The sequence below is a fragment of the Cervus canadensis genome, chromosome 14, assembly GCF_019320065.1.
Source record: "Cervus canadensis isolate Bull #8, Minnesota chromosome 14, ASM1932006v1, whole genome shotgun sequence".
Taxonomy (NCBI): Eukaryota; Metazoa; Chordata; class Mammalia; order Artiodactyla; family Cervidae; genus Cervus; species Cervus canadensis.
In genome coordinates this window covers 12,432,119-12,446,066 of record NC_057399.1, presented here as the reverse complement: position 1 = coordinate 12,446,066, position 13,948 = coordinate 12,432,119, and the positions used below count along the sequence as shown (strand labels likewise).

General features: G+C 46.4%; 1 protein-coding gene across 5 annotated transcripts in view; it reads right to left on the bottom strand.

Moving 5' to 3' along the window:
* PAX5 (paired box 5) overlaps window positions 1-13,948 on the bottom strand; it is a 184,568-nt gene that overhangs the window by 67,612 nt on the left and 103,008 nt on the right. For all 5 annotated transcript variants that reach the window (XM_043487197.1, XM_043487199.1, XM_043487198.1 and 2 more), the window contains one exon: window positions 7,962-8,091. In XM_043487197.1, coding sequence (XP_043343132.1) covers window positions 7,962-8,091 — 130 coding nt within the window. The remainder of the gene's footprint in view (window positions 1-7,961; window positions 8,092-13,948) is intronic.

Here is a 13,948-nt window from a genome sequence, read left to right as displayed (position 1 = left end):
ATTCTTTCTACTTTCGCTTTTATTTTTTATTATGATTTCACCTTGAGTGAAGAAATATTTAGTTGGGTCTGACTGAACCACATAAAGGCTCGTAAAACACAGGTCAAAGGAGGCGTTCCCCACAGAGAGGTCATTCAGAGCGATGTGGCACCTCGCCAGACTTTTTGGTACAAGAGCCCAGGAACATACTAATAGCTGCCACTCATTAAGTGCTTACTTAGCCAAGCATCGGGCTAAGACTGCATGGACCATGCTCATGGGCTTCCTGCAGGGAGTACTATTTGGGCCCCATTTTACAGACAGGGACCTTGGACTTGGAGGCTAGTAACATGCCCCAGGTCACAGAGCTAGAATACAATGAAGCTGGACTTCAAGAGCAGGCAGTCTGGCTTTGCTGCTGACATTCCCAATTACATGCTAAAAGATATGCCTTCTGGAAATTTAAACTGGGATTTTTTTTTTGTTTTAGTCCATTGAACCACATATTGACAGCAGGCTGTGGAAGCCATGGCCTTGGATGAACCCCAGTTCCAGCTCTCACTCACTGGATGTGGCCTTGAGCAGGCCACCTCTGCCCTCTGGACCTGGGTCTCTCCAGCCGTGAAGTGAGCATTTGCCCCGCAGGGCCCTCCCACCTGCACACCCACGGTCAGGATGTTTGCTCTGAAGGAGACTAGAAAAAGCCAACTGGGTCGCAGACCCGCGAGATCCCCTTTCCTGCCCACACACACTCGGATGGCCCCTGAGTGGCTCGCAAATCTTTTCCATTCACTCTCCTTATATCCTCACAATGGCCTTTGAGGCAGGTGGGCCAGGAATTGTCATCCCTGTTTCATAGATAGGAAAACTGAGGCTCAAAGAGGACAATCTGTTTGTTGAAGGATAGGACAGTTAGGTTTGATCCCTGGATGGCGAAGACCCCTGGAGGAGGAAGTGATAACCACTCCAGTATTCTTGCCTGGGAAATCCCATGGACAGAGGAGCCTGGTGGGCTACAGTCCATGGAATTGCAAAAGAATCGGAGACAATTCAGTGACTAAACAACAACAGCAGAGTCAGGTAGTAAAGCCCAGGCTGACTCCTGGGTCTAAGCGCTCTTTCCTTCAGCCCGCAGGTTCTGTTTACACGAGAAAGGCAGAAGATGGACTTATAATCCTTTCTTTCAAGTATCAAGTTTGGGATACTGGGGGTCAAAACACTGAGCCTGAGATACCAGCAAACCAGAGCTGGTGGTCTGGGGACTTGGAGCATCTGTCTGTCTTTGTGGGTGCTCATCCCCTGGCCCCTGGATGGTCTCTGCTACTTAGAGGATGCACCACGGGGAGCCCCAGACCCTAGGACCTGGGTCACTCACTGGGCGGTGTTTCTCAAAGTTGTTTAACCAGAAGACACATCTCTCAGTCTCCTCCTGTCATTCCAACTGCAGATGCAAAAAGAGGGTCCTCAGGGGAAGGCGCCAGCAAGGACATAGGCTGGCCCCATTTCTTTGTTCTTCCAGGCAAAGTGTCAGGCGGGCACAGTGAGGAAAGACTGCTGGGTCCTTTGCTGGCATCCACCTGCTATCCTCCCGGGCAGGTAGGGACAGAGGCTGTTCCGTCATCAAGCCTGTGACCCAAGGACACATCTGTAGGTAACTAGCCCCAATCAGGACCCAAGCTGTTGACGATGCAGGAATGGGCAGGTCATATCACTGCTTTGCAAATGGTGGGCCGTTTCTGAACCGTGGCCCCGGCTGGTGGAGCAGGAGTTTAACTTAATATTTTATATGGCATATAAATGATGGAGAGACATGGACTCCTTCTCTAACGAGATCGTCCCTGGGTGGCCTGGAGTGTGAGGACTTGGGTGGAGGAGAACAGAGTCCACCCACCTCCTAGATCCCAGACTGGCCGTCTACCTGAGCACCCACCGCACTGGGCCTGGTGAGGAAGGGAGAAGGGGAGGGTGAGGCTGGAAGACTCAGCTCTTCTCCGAGGAGCTCAGAACTGTCAACACATCCACGAGGACAGGTGGAATTAAATTAACAGCGCATGTGACATGGAGGCCCACCCTAACAGCTTTCAGGGGCATTCCTTCCCTGTGTTCCAACAGCTCTCAGTGGGGTCGGCAACTTCCCCCAGAGGGTGTTTTGGAAATTTGTGGGGGTTTTTATATGCTTGACAGGCATTATTGGTTTGGTGTGGAACAGTCCCACACAATGAAGAATCTGCCTTTCATCCTGCACTATCGTCCCGTCCTGCCCGACATACATAGAGGTGAGAAATCTGCTTATAATTATTTAAATCTAGAATGGAACTTCATTTACATATAAATGTGAACTTGCAGTTTCCATGGTCTTAATACACACTGAATTTTCTAGGAATGCAACTACCGTGTAAATCGAGTAAAGCGCGTACTTTGTTTTACTTGGAACTTTGCCAAGAGTTCCTCACCTATTCGTAAATTCCTGCTCACAGTATGTCAGACACAGCAAGTCTGTGTTCAGGTTTGTTGCTGAGTTCACGGTGATTCCGTGCACTGGGCAAGCCCTGGGCTACTCCTTTATGTCTTGCAGTTTAGACATGCAAGAGTATTTACTTATCAAAGTACATAGCAATTAATTAAAAGCAATTTCAGTTGTTTCTCCTTTATCTAATTAGTTCAGTTCAGTCACTCAGTTGTGTCCAACTCTTTTCAACCCCATGGACTGCAGCACGCCAGGCTTCCCTGTCTATCACCAACTGCTGGAGCTTGCTCAAACTCATGTCCATCAAGTTGGTGATGCCATCCAACCATGTCATCCTCTATTGTCCCCTTCTCCTCCTGCCCTCAATCTTTCCCAGCATCAGGGTCTTTTCCAATGAGTCAGCTCTTCGTATCCAGTGGCCAAAGTATTGGAACTTCACCTTCAGCATCTGTCCTTCCAATAAACACCCAGGATTGATCTCCTTTAGGATGGACTGGTTTGATCTCCTTGCAGTCCAAGGGACTCTCAAGAGTCTTCTCCAACACCACAGTTCAAAAGCATCAATTCTTCGGTGCTCAGACTTCTTATGGTCCAACTCTCACATCCTTTATCTAATAGTTGAGCATTATTTTTATTTTATTTGAAATTACTTGTGAAGATAGGCTATATTTGTTATGAACTGAATTTCAGGAGAGTAAAGGGGCACTCTGAATATCTGCTGTCCTCAGGGGACACCGGGTGGGGCTGAGCAGAGAACCCGGGTTTCAGCGCGGCACTCCAGTGCCCCATGAAGCAGGGGGAGGGGCCGAGCAGCATCTCCTCCCGTCATCACACACATGCATCTGATCTGCATGCGCGTGTCCATGCCTCTGTGTGTGCGTCCTTTATATTTTTTCACTAATGGGATCATACTAAATACATTATTCTGCAAAAAATATTTATTTAAACAATTAATGTGTTATATCTTGAACAATTAGTGTGTTATATCTCGAACACATTCATGTCAGCACAGATAGCTCTACTTAGCTCTTTTTAATGGTTGCAGAGTAGTTTATTGTGTGAAGGAACCATAATTTATTAAACCACCTCCTAGTGATAAACATTAGTTTTTTCCATTTGCTTTTCATGATAAATAGCTCTGTCATTATTATATAGATTTAGGTATCACTGTGCATCTGTGTGAATATATCTGTGAAATAAAGTTCTTAAAGTGAATATAAAAGTTCTGGGTTAGATGGTAGGTACGTCCATTTAAAATTTTGAAAGTTATTGACAAATTTCTTTCCAAAAAACACTGCACTGATTTATATGCATATAACAGTGTAAGAAAATATCTGTTTCAGAAACCTCTCCAGTTGGGCCTCAAGAAACATTCCAGTCTTTGATAAGCTGATAGGTATTATTAGAGTCTCGTGTTTATTTTAATTTGTAGCTTTAAAATTATGAATACAGTGCATATCTTCTTATATGCCATGGGACATCTGCATTTTTCCTGTTCATTTGCTTTACCCATTTTTTTCTATTGATTTCTTTCTTTTATTTCTAAAAACTTCTTTATATATTAAGGAAATTAGCTTTTTGTCACCTGTGTTCCACTTAGAAATTTTTTATTCTTTGTCTTTTGAGTGTTTTTACATACAAATGAAACATTTTTATTTTAAGCAGTAATTTCTCTCATTTTACTTTGTCTTTTGTATTTGGAACAAATTTTATTTTTTTTTATTTTTTTAATTTTTTATTAGTTGGAGGCTAATTACTTCACAACATTTCAGTGGGTTTTGTCAGACATTGATATGAATCAGCCATAGAGTTACACGTATTCCCCATCCCGATCCCCCCTCCCACCTCCCTCTCCACCCGATTCCTCTGGGTCTTCCCAGTGCACCAGGCCCGAGCACTTGTCTCATGCATCCCACCTGGGCTGGTGATTTGTTTCACCATAGATAATATACATGCTGTTGGAACAAATTTTAAAAGGCCATTCCCACTCTAAGGTTATTAAAATATTTCCCTTGTGCTTTTTTTTTCTAGCTTTATTATGGCCTCATTCTTTCAATTTAAAGTTTTGATCAACTTAAAATTTATTTTGATATAGAGAGTGAGGTATGGATCCAATAGGTCAATTGTCCCAACACCATTAACTGAATGATTTATATTTCCTCTACTGATTTGAAATGCTGTATTTATAAACACCCAAAGAGTTAGACATGGCTGAGCATATGGTGCAATGACAAATGATCTGAACTCTGTATGCTGTTCCATTTATCTATTTGCTTCATTTTCAGTTAGTAGTTTTAATTGTTGTAACTCTATTATAAAATTTTAAAATATGCTGTTTTATTCACTTTTTTATTTCAGAATTTTTCTAGCTACCCTTGAGTATTTATTTGTCTAGTAATTAGTGTCATTTTGGCAAGTCTTAAGTTCTGTTGGCATTTTGATTGAAAACGCTTTGAATTAATAGAATACTTTAGGGGAACTGACATCTTCATGGTGTTGAGTCTTCCTATCTAAGAACAAGCTGTAGCTCTCCATTTTTTTTTTTTTAAATATTTATTTATTTAGGCTGCACCAGGTCTTAGTTGCAGCATGCAGGACCTTCTACCTTTGTTGGTGGCAAGTGGAATCTAGTTCCCTGACCAGGGATTGAACCCAAGTTCCCTGTATTGGGAGCAAAGAGTCTTAGCCACTGGGCCACCAGGGAAATCCCTCCATTTACTCTTTTATACCCTTTAGTGGAGTTTTAATGTTAAGTTTATTTCTCAGCACTCTCTTTTTTTCTTTTTTTTCTTTTGGTGCTGTTGCTACTGTTTTCCCCTATTTTATTTTTCTAGCTAGCTATTGTTCACTTACAAGAAAGCTAATGGTTATATTTGTAATATTATACTATTGTGTATGTGTTATATATTTATAATTAGAATAATTTTAATAGTTCAACGTTAGGTGTAATTCTGACTTAGGTATGAGATATTTATATTTGTATTCATTTTCTGCTCTATGATATGACTTTAAAATAGACAGATCAAAATACAAACAAATCTTTGGTCAAGGGTTTAACCTAAAGACTCAGCTCACATCCAGATTGGCCTTCTGCAGACCCTGAACGGCTAAAGCACCCAGCTAGCTTTTAGCACTGACTTTCTGCATCAAGGGTTTTCAGCTCAAATTCCTTTCCAGATTAGGCTTGTAAGATAATGAGAAAGCAGGTGGGTGGAGGCCCTGTCTTGAGCGGCTCCTGCCTCTCATCCTCCGCTTTCTACAACCATGTAAGAATACCACCCAGTGTGGCCAGATCTTCTGATTTTTCAAGACAGCCAGAGATGCAGATTAAAAAATTTTTAATGTTGACTCAAATTTATAAGAAGTCCTACATGGGCCCAAAACTAACCATATCTGTTTTTAGATATGGTTCTAATCTGTGGGTTAGGTTAGCCCTTTGGGCAACTGACCACCAGTATGCCACATCAATAGATAAGAATCTCAGAAATACAACCACAGTCTCAACGTTTACTGGATTCCTTTCCATCTAAATAGGCTTGGGCAGATGGTAGACTATGTCTTCCTGTGATCTGCCTAAACCCATGAACCCCAAACCCAATAACAAACCCTCCATCTGCAGGGCAGGCCCCTCAGGGGTCTCACGTGATCCTCACAAGGGCCCTGAGAGACGAGGACCAAAGTCACAGCAAGGAAGTGAGGGCGCCAGGATTAGCCCCAGGCTATCTGTGTGGTAGAGAGGCCGACTGTACCCGCCGGGTCTTCAGTTTTACCTCTGCTGCTCACTGGCTGTGATTTCTGGTAAGCTACTTAATTGCCCCAGGCCTTTTAAGAAATGGATCTGATATAATAGTACCCACCTCCCAGGGCTCCTCCAAGGGTAAAACGAGTTCATCTTGCAGAGTGTCTGGAACTCCATAACTACTAGATAAAGTGACTTACTATTATTACTAACTAATCCAGGCTTCTCTCTACTTTACCACCCCTACCTATCCAATTATTTGTACTTCTTTGAAAAGAATAAGGACCCAGGAGACTGTGCAGGCCGGCTCTACCTCTCTGCCTTCCCCTGTATACTTCCTCTCCCTGAGACTTGGTTTCTGCATCTGTAAAATGGGGATGCTGTCAGAGATCTTGTCACAGACCCTCATGACCCCAAGGAGGAGGATGCATGGGACACCTGCGATGTTTAGTAAAAGAATGAACCTCAGTTCATTCTGACTGAGGTTCTCCATAGATCCTTGCTCCGTTACGGACACCCCTATCCCTTGCAGGCTCAGCTCCAGCCTCTGGCCCCATTTCAGGCAGACAGGGGACCAAATCACTCTTGCCTCTGAACTGATCCCCACGTGGTACCTGGATCTGCAAAAAGAGCCCTGGCTACTCTCACCTGAGCCCCACGAGCTCCAGTCTCAGAGCTGGGCCTGCCCTGCCTAGGAGCCTCCGTGAGGCTGGGAGAGAGCCTGCCTCATCCAGCTCTTCCCCTAAAGTTCTAACCCAGATCCAGCCCTGATGCAAGCACAGCCCACTCACATCTCTAAGAACCCCTTGTCTCTGACTGCTTCCTGGGTCTCGTGTATCAGCCTACGGGGACATCCCACCACCTTAGGCTCTCATCCAAGTGCCCCCAGCCCTCCACCGTCTGTTCAGTACCCAAGACTGCCTCTTGCCCGTTCAGTCAGACATCTTCCCGGAGTTGGTGGCTGAGTCTGTCCATCTGTATTAGCCCAGTGCTCCTGGAGGAGGGCGCAGTGTCTGCCTGTCCCACCCTTGTGGTCCAGCCCCTCTCACAGCGGCGAGCCTGACATGACCAGCCACCTCACAAGGAGTAATAATCACGCCATATTGGGTGCTTGTGTGCGCTAGACCAGAGTCTAAGCAGCTCACGTGTTTGCAGCATTTAATTCTCACAGCAACACCGTGGGGTGGGTGCTAGCACCATTTTACAGATGAAAAGACCATCTCTGTAAGGCCAGAATTTTTATTTAACTTCCTCAAGAATATGCAGCTACCACAAGTTCAAATCCAGCAACATGCCTCCAGGGCCCACACGCTTCATTTTCACACTGACAGCTCAAGCGACTGGTCTTTGAGAAAGGTAGCCTAAACCTCCTGTCCTTCTTGACTCCACCTGGAAATCTGAAACTCCTGGCAGCGATCTGGCAGGAATCCCACTCACCCTACGGGCTGAGGCCCACCAGGACTGCCTTTCTCCCAGACAGCTAAATCCCAGCCATCTGAACACTTCACCCCACTCCCAGGGGCGCTGAAATCACCCAGCCCCTTGAGGTGAGGCTTCCCTGCTCCATCCACGCCCAGCCCACTGCCCATTTGCTACCTGCTCTCCTCTGGCTCTATCAGAGCATCTACAGCCAAGTCTTAGTCCCCCAAGCTGTTCCAGGACCTCAACCTCATTAAAAGAAAGACGGCCCCTGTCAAGCCCCAAAGCACCAAGAAGCCATTTTCATCATCACACGCGTTCTCTCCCTCCCCCCCACCACACCCCAGGTGCCCTCACCTGTCACAATGGGGTAGGACTGCGGCCCAGGCACACTGCTCCCGATGTCAGCGGGGGTGGGACTGGTCAAGTTGGCCTTCATGTCATCCAGCCCTCCTGCCAGCGAGGCCATGGTGGAATAATCGGTGGTCTGAAAGAGGAAACAAGACAGATGTCTCAGCATGGAGGTTCCAAAGCACTCCAGCCACATACCACTGCCACGTTTTGGGCTCAGCCAGATAGCCCGTACCAGCACCAAGGCTCCTGGGGGGCTCATGGATCCCTGGCATCGAGAGGACACATTCAGCTCGATAGAACAAGACAGGTGTCCAGAATCAGGACATCTCCCCAAGTGAGGAAGTGGACAAGATTCAGTGCAGCTTCACGAGAATTCAAACCTTGCTTCTTTATGGCCTGCAGGTTCCCCTCCCTCAGCCCCAGCCAGCCAGGGACAACCAACCTCCTCTATGCAAGGAGGGAGGCATCTATAACCAAAGCAAGGTAGAAACATGAATCTTGTAGCCAAGAGGATGAAAAGGAAAGTTTCTCATTTCTGTGCTCTTAAACCGCAAGTGTAGAATCACAAAAACAAGGGTTAAAGGGAATTTGGGTCATCACCTAGTTGAAACTCTCAGTTCACAGAGGAGGAACCTGAGAGCCAGGGGGAGGAGGGCTGTGCCCAGGGTCAACAGGGGATGGTTCACCATAAACTCTCACCCCAAAACCATCATATCAAAGCAAATGTTCCTAAATTCTGGAAGCGTGTAAACACCAGTATGCTGAAAACCAATTTACCAAATCCACACCAACCATGTACACTTGGCCCATGAGTCATGCTCTGTTCTTTAAGCCAGTGCATGAAACCAGAGCTTGGGACGTGTCATTTCCTTGGCACCACTGTCAGAATGGTCTCCGGAAAGGTTGTGAAGCTGCCAACATGGGTCTTCCCACTCCAGGAAAAACCACAGTATAAGCAAGAGTGACAGGTCTCTTCTTCCCATTCCCCACTTGAATCCCAGGCCTATCTTCAGGTAAAGAAATTATTCGCAGATACCCAAGCCAAAGAGTTTGGCTGTGCCAAGCTCTGGTGCAGGGAGTCTCCTCCATCACCCTGGCACTGCCAAAGGATGATGCCTTTCTGTCTGTCCAGGGTTATGTCCTTAGCAGACAAGGACAAGGAAACAAGCAGTCTTCTGAAAGGAGTTTGCAGGCTTCCTGGGCAGGATGATGAGGGCTGAGTCACTGGGAGGGAAACCAGAGGAGTCACTGGGCAAGTGGCGGGCAGAGGGGACGAAGACTCAGGCACATCCCTGGAGCTTTTCTCTGCAAATGAATTAGAACGTAGTTCCAGGGCGGCTCGAATGCTGAGCATGGTGGGCGGCAGCCGTGCGTCCAGGAGGTACGGCAGGCCCAGGCACCCTGAGATGGGTTCTTGTCCAGAGCTCCCGGGACTTTGCACCTGTCTCTAGCAGAGGCTGATTCTGCAACGTGCAGAGAAGAGCAAAGGCCCAGAGTCAGCCCAGGGGCTTCTACAGGAGAAGGACAAGATGGTGACAGGCCTCCCCGACATCAGGAATCACTATAAAGCTGCAGTAATTAAGACAGTATGAGACGGGCACAGGCATGGATAAATTGACCAGTGAAACAGAATCGAGTTCAGAAACTGATCTGTGCATGTATGGAACCTTGATATATGAGAGAGGGGATGTACAAATCAGCAGGGAAGGATGAGACTCTAATAAACAGTGCAGGGGAACCAGTTATCCATTCAGAAACAAAGAGGGAAAAAAGAAATTGGATCTTTACTTTACACCAGACACAAAAATCAATTCTGGGTGGATTAGAGACCTAAATGTGAAAGGCAAAGGCATCTAACATGGTCCAGACTTGGGAACAAGTCTGCCCTTCATAGAAAAGAAAATGTGTGTCCCTGGAATGCTCACAGAGTTCCTGGTCACTGTGAGGAGAGTAGGGATTCCTGGCCAACCTGCTGCCTTGCTTCAGTGCCTCTTCCTCCAGGAAGTCCTGACTACCACTCCCCAGGAAGCAGGAGTTCAGAGTGGCACCAGGACAACACGAATCATAATATTCACAACTACGTCAAAGCTCACACTTGTCAATCACCGAGTCTATGCCAGGAGCTTTTATCTGTGTTATCCCATTTAACCCGCACACTTACCCCCATGTAGTAGGGCCTACATTATTCCTATTGTACAGATGAGGAACTGAGACTTCTAACGAAGGAGGAACGTGTTTGCCTAAAGAGTCGGACACCACTGAGCGACTGAACTGAACTGAACTGAATGTCACACAGCTTCTGGGTGCCAGAGCCAGGATGCAAACCTGGGTCCATCTGACTCCAAAATCTTGACAATCACCCTAATGATTTTCATACTGTGTCCTAACCCTTCAACAGGTAGGAAATCACTGCGCTAGTACTAACCTTTAAAATGGAAAACAGAGTCAACTAGAACAGAAGAGTCTCTCACATAGAAAAAGTAAATCCTGTTTCATCATTCTTTGTTTCGATGTATGTGGATATGTGTGTACTAGGTAGAGATGACAATATATTTCTTGCTGTAGGTCTCACCCAGCAGTCTTCATTCCAGGCAGCAGAAAGCTATTGAGAAAAGGTCACTGTCTAGACTTTATCCAGCACAGAATGGGACTTGTTCGTGCAGTCAACTCCTCATTTGCTTAAAAAATTAGGGTGTAAAGCTCATCGGAGGCCCTCCTTCAGAGCATTGCCACGTGCAAAACCAGGAGGTCAAAGTGTCTCTGTGAGGGTCTCTGGGGTTTCTGAGACCCTGGGACGGGGACAGGGCCTATCATCTCCCTAGGTTCCTGTGTAGAGGTCTGAGCAGAGTGCATGCTTAGTGCTTATTGGGCTTTTTTTGTGTGCAAGATGGCATGTGAGGCCCAAACATGCTCCCTGACCTTCATCCACACATCTCAAGGGAAAAGACACGTGGTCCTGAAGCTCCATCCAACAGGGATAAGGGCACAGAGCCATTCGTTGACACAGCGCAGGAAGTGGTAAGGAAATGTTTCGTGGGCAAGCTGTTATTTATCCTGGACCTGAGCAATCCCTGACCCTGATCTCTGCTGAGCAGAGCTGAAAGAAAGCTCAGAGGTGATATGGGAGTGATCCAAATACAAGGTACATGTCAATAGTTGCATGCGGAAGAGGTTCAGATGAAAAAGTAGACAAGCTGGGATTCGACTCTGAAGAGCCTGCACAGTGAACACTTGGATGAACAAATGAGTGAGTGACCCTTATCCTCAGGAGAGCCAGGCAGTACCTTGGCTAAGAGTAGCACCCCTGCGCCCTCCCCACCCCACTTCCACGTCTGTCCCCTTCCTAGACTCCGGGCTGGGCAGCTGCGTCCACAAGGGAAAGCCTCTATTTCCCAAGGAGCATAGCCAACCCGAGTTTAAGAAAATGATCAGAGGATGGCCAACCCTGCCTCTTAACATATTTAATATCCAGATGGAAGAGGCTCTTTTGTTATTTGATTCTGTTTTAGTCAGTAAATTCAGTATCAAAGTTTGCTCAGTCACTTCAGCAACTGGGTTTGAATCATCTCTTCCAGACACAAAATCTGGAACTTGTGTAAGACATGCAGTGGGAGATCCAAAAATCCAGTTGCTCAACCACCAGTGGTTGCCAGAAGGTGCGATGAACTTCCCTAAAGAGCTGGGGCTGAGAAGACAGCTGGATTCCTAAACCAGCTGCCACTGCCCTTTGCCACATGTGCCTCCCACCACCTCCTGCTCACAGGGCTGAGACCCATCCTCTCCTTTGGTGGGATTCTATAGCTCCTGCTCTGCTCCTGCATGAGCCAGGGGATGCTCTCATTTCATTCACTTTGTAATTATTGCCCAGTTTCTCACCATTCTCTGTCCCACTCAGCCGCCTGTGATTTTTTGCGGCAACTGCCTTCTCCTCTATCTCCTGGGGTCCCTGGACCTCGTTCCACTGGCCACTCCTCAGTCACTCCAGGAGCTGTCCCACCTCTGCCTGGAAGGTGCACGTCACTCAGCCACTTAAACTCCCAAGACCCAGTTCAAATGCCATCTCCTCGGTGCAGCCGTTCCCGGACCCCACATTCCTACACAGAAATCATGAGTCCCTTGTCTATGTGTCCGTAACTGGTGTCATTTTGCACAGATCTCTGTTATCATGCTTGCCACCACGTACAATGGTTGTTTGTCTATCTCCCTCTGGGTTGCCTTAAGAGCACAGAGCAGGAAATAGCCTAAGAGCCCCCTAAGTGTTTGTTGAATGAATGAATGCATGATCCAGGAGCATGATATTCACCACAAAATCCAAAAAATAACTGGGGAGAGTTTGAACAAGAGCTCGAAATAATATGCTAACCTCCCACCTCTACCCCTCATCAAGTCAGGTGACCAGAAAACAATGTCCTTGTCTACCATGAGGCGTAATCCACGAGGAAGTGACTTCATTGTTCTGGGACAGAATATCAGGCATTCAACGCTGATTAGAGGCAATAAAAGAAAACAGCCTCACAAAGAACTTAATAAAAACAAAACAAAAATCCTCTAGAGACACTCCCATTAGAACATTCAAATTCCATGTCAATGTCTTCTACAATTCATTACCCACCCAAAAAAAAATTACTACAGGGACATTGGAAACCCTACATATCCTTCTTTGCCTTGGTTGCCAGGAAGCTTAGTCAAATTCAGAGCTCAGTCACCACAAGTGTATCATTGCTGGTACCTTGTAGAATGATCTTAGTCTTTCCTCTGCATAATTTCAGAACTTTTTCAGCCTTAGCTACTGTAGATATAGGTCATTGTTTATTTTGCAGGATACTTCAAGTCCTTTTTGAAAGTGGAGGCTGGGAGAGGTAGAAAGAATGACAGAAAAAGAAAGACGGGGGGGACGATCAGGAGAGAGAGACAAGAAAAGCGGGAACCGGTGATTGGTGTCCCTTTTCCTGGTGACAATGGCGTCTGTTTCCGTATCTCGTAGTTCTTTGGAAAGCCAAGGGCTGAACAGTGGGGCTGTATTGGTGCACCTGGGCCCTTGGGAACACAGCCCCCCCGCACCTCCCTCCACTGGCCCCCCACCCTCCCTCCACTGGCTGCCAAGCCACCAACATCTGCAGGCAACAGTTGTGCTCCACATTCCTACTTTTACAAGTTTTTGGAGTTCTTTTTGTGGATTTTGTGCTTCTGTTCCCTTCCCATTAGGGCTCCTTGGTGCTGTTCTTGACTATGACCCAGGAAAGAAACTAAACTGAGGTCAGCAAGTCACAGGTCCATATAGTCAAAGTTATGGTTTTTCCAATAGTCATGTATAGATGTGAGAGTTGGACCATAAAGAAGGCTGAGTGCCAAAGAATTGATACTTTTGAACTGTGGTGCCAGGAGACTCTTGAGAGTCCCTTGGACTGCAAGGAAATCAAACCTGTCAATCCTAAAAGAAATCAGCCCTGAACATCCATTGGAAGGACTGATGCTGACGCACCAATATTTTGGCCACCTCATGCGAAGAGCTGACTCACTGGAAAAGATCCTGATGCTGGGAAAGATTGAGGGCAGGAGGAGAAGGGGACGACAGAGGATGGGATGGTTGGATGGCATCACCGACTCAATGGACGTGAGTTTGAGCAAACTGTAGGAGGTGGTGAAGGACAGGGAAGCCTGGCATATTAAAGTCCATGGGGTCGCAAAGAGTCAGACATGACTTACACACTGAATAACAACATCATCAAGTCCCAGAGGGTCCACTCCAATGGAACCAGTTGGGGGAGAAAGTTCTTTGCCTACTTACACGAAAAGATGTTCAATGTCACTCATGAATAGAGAAGTGCAAATCAAAACTACAATCATACATCACCTCACACCAGTTAGAATGGCCATCATCAAAAAATCTACAAACAATAAATGCTGGAGAAGGTATAAAGAGAAGGGGAACCTCCGACACTGTTGGTGGGAATGTAAACTGGTATGGCCACTAGGAAGAACAGTATGGA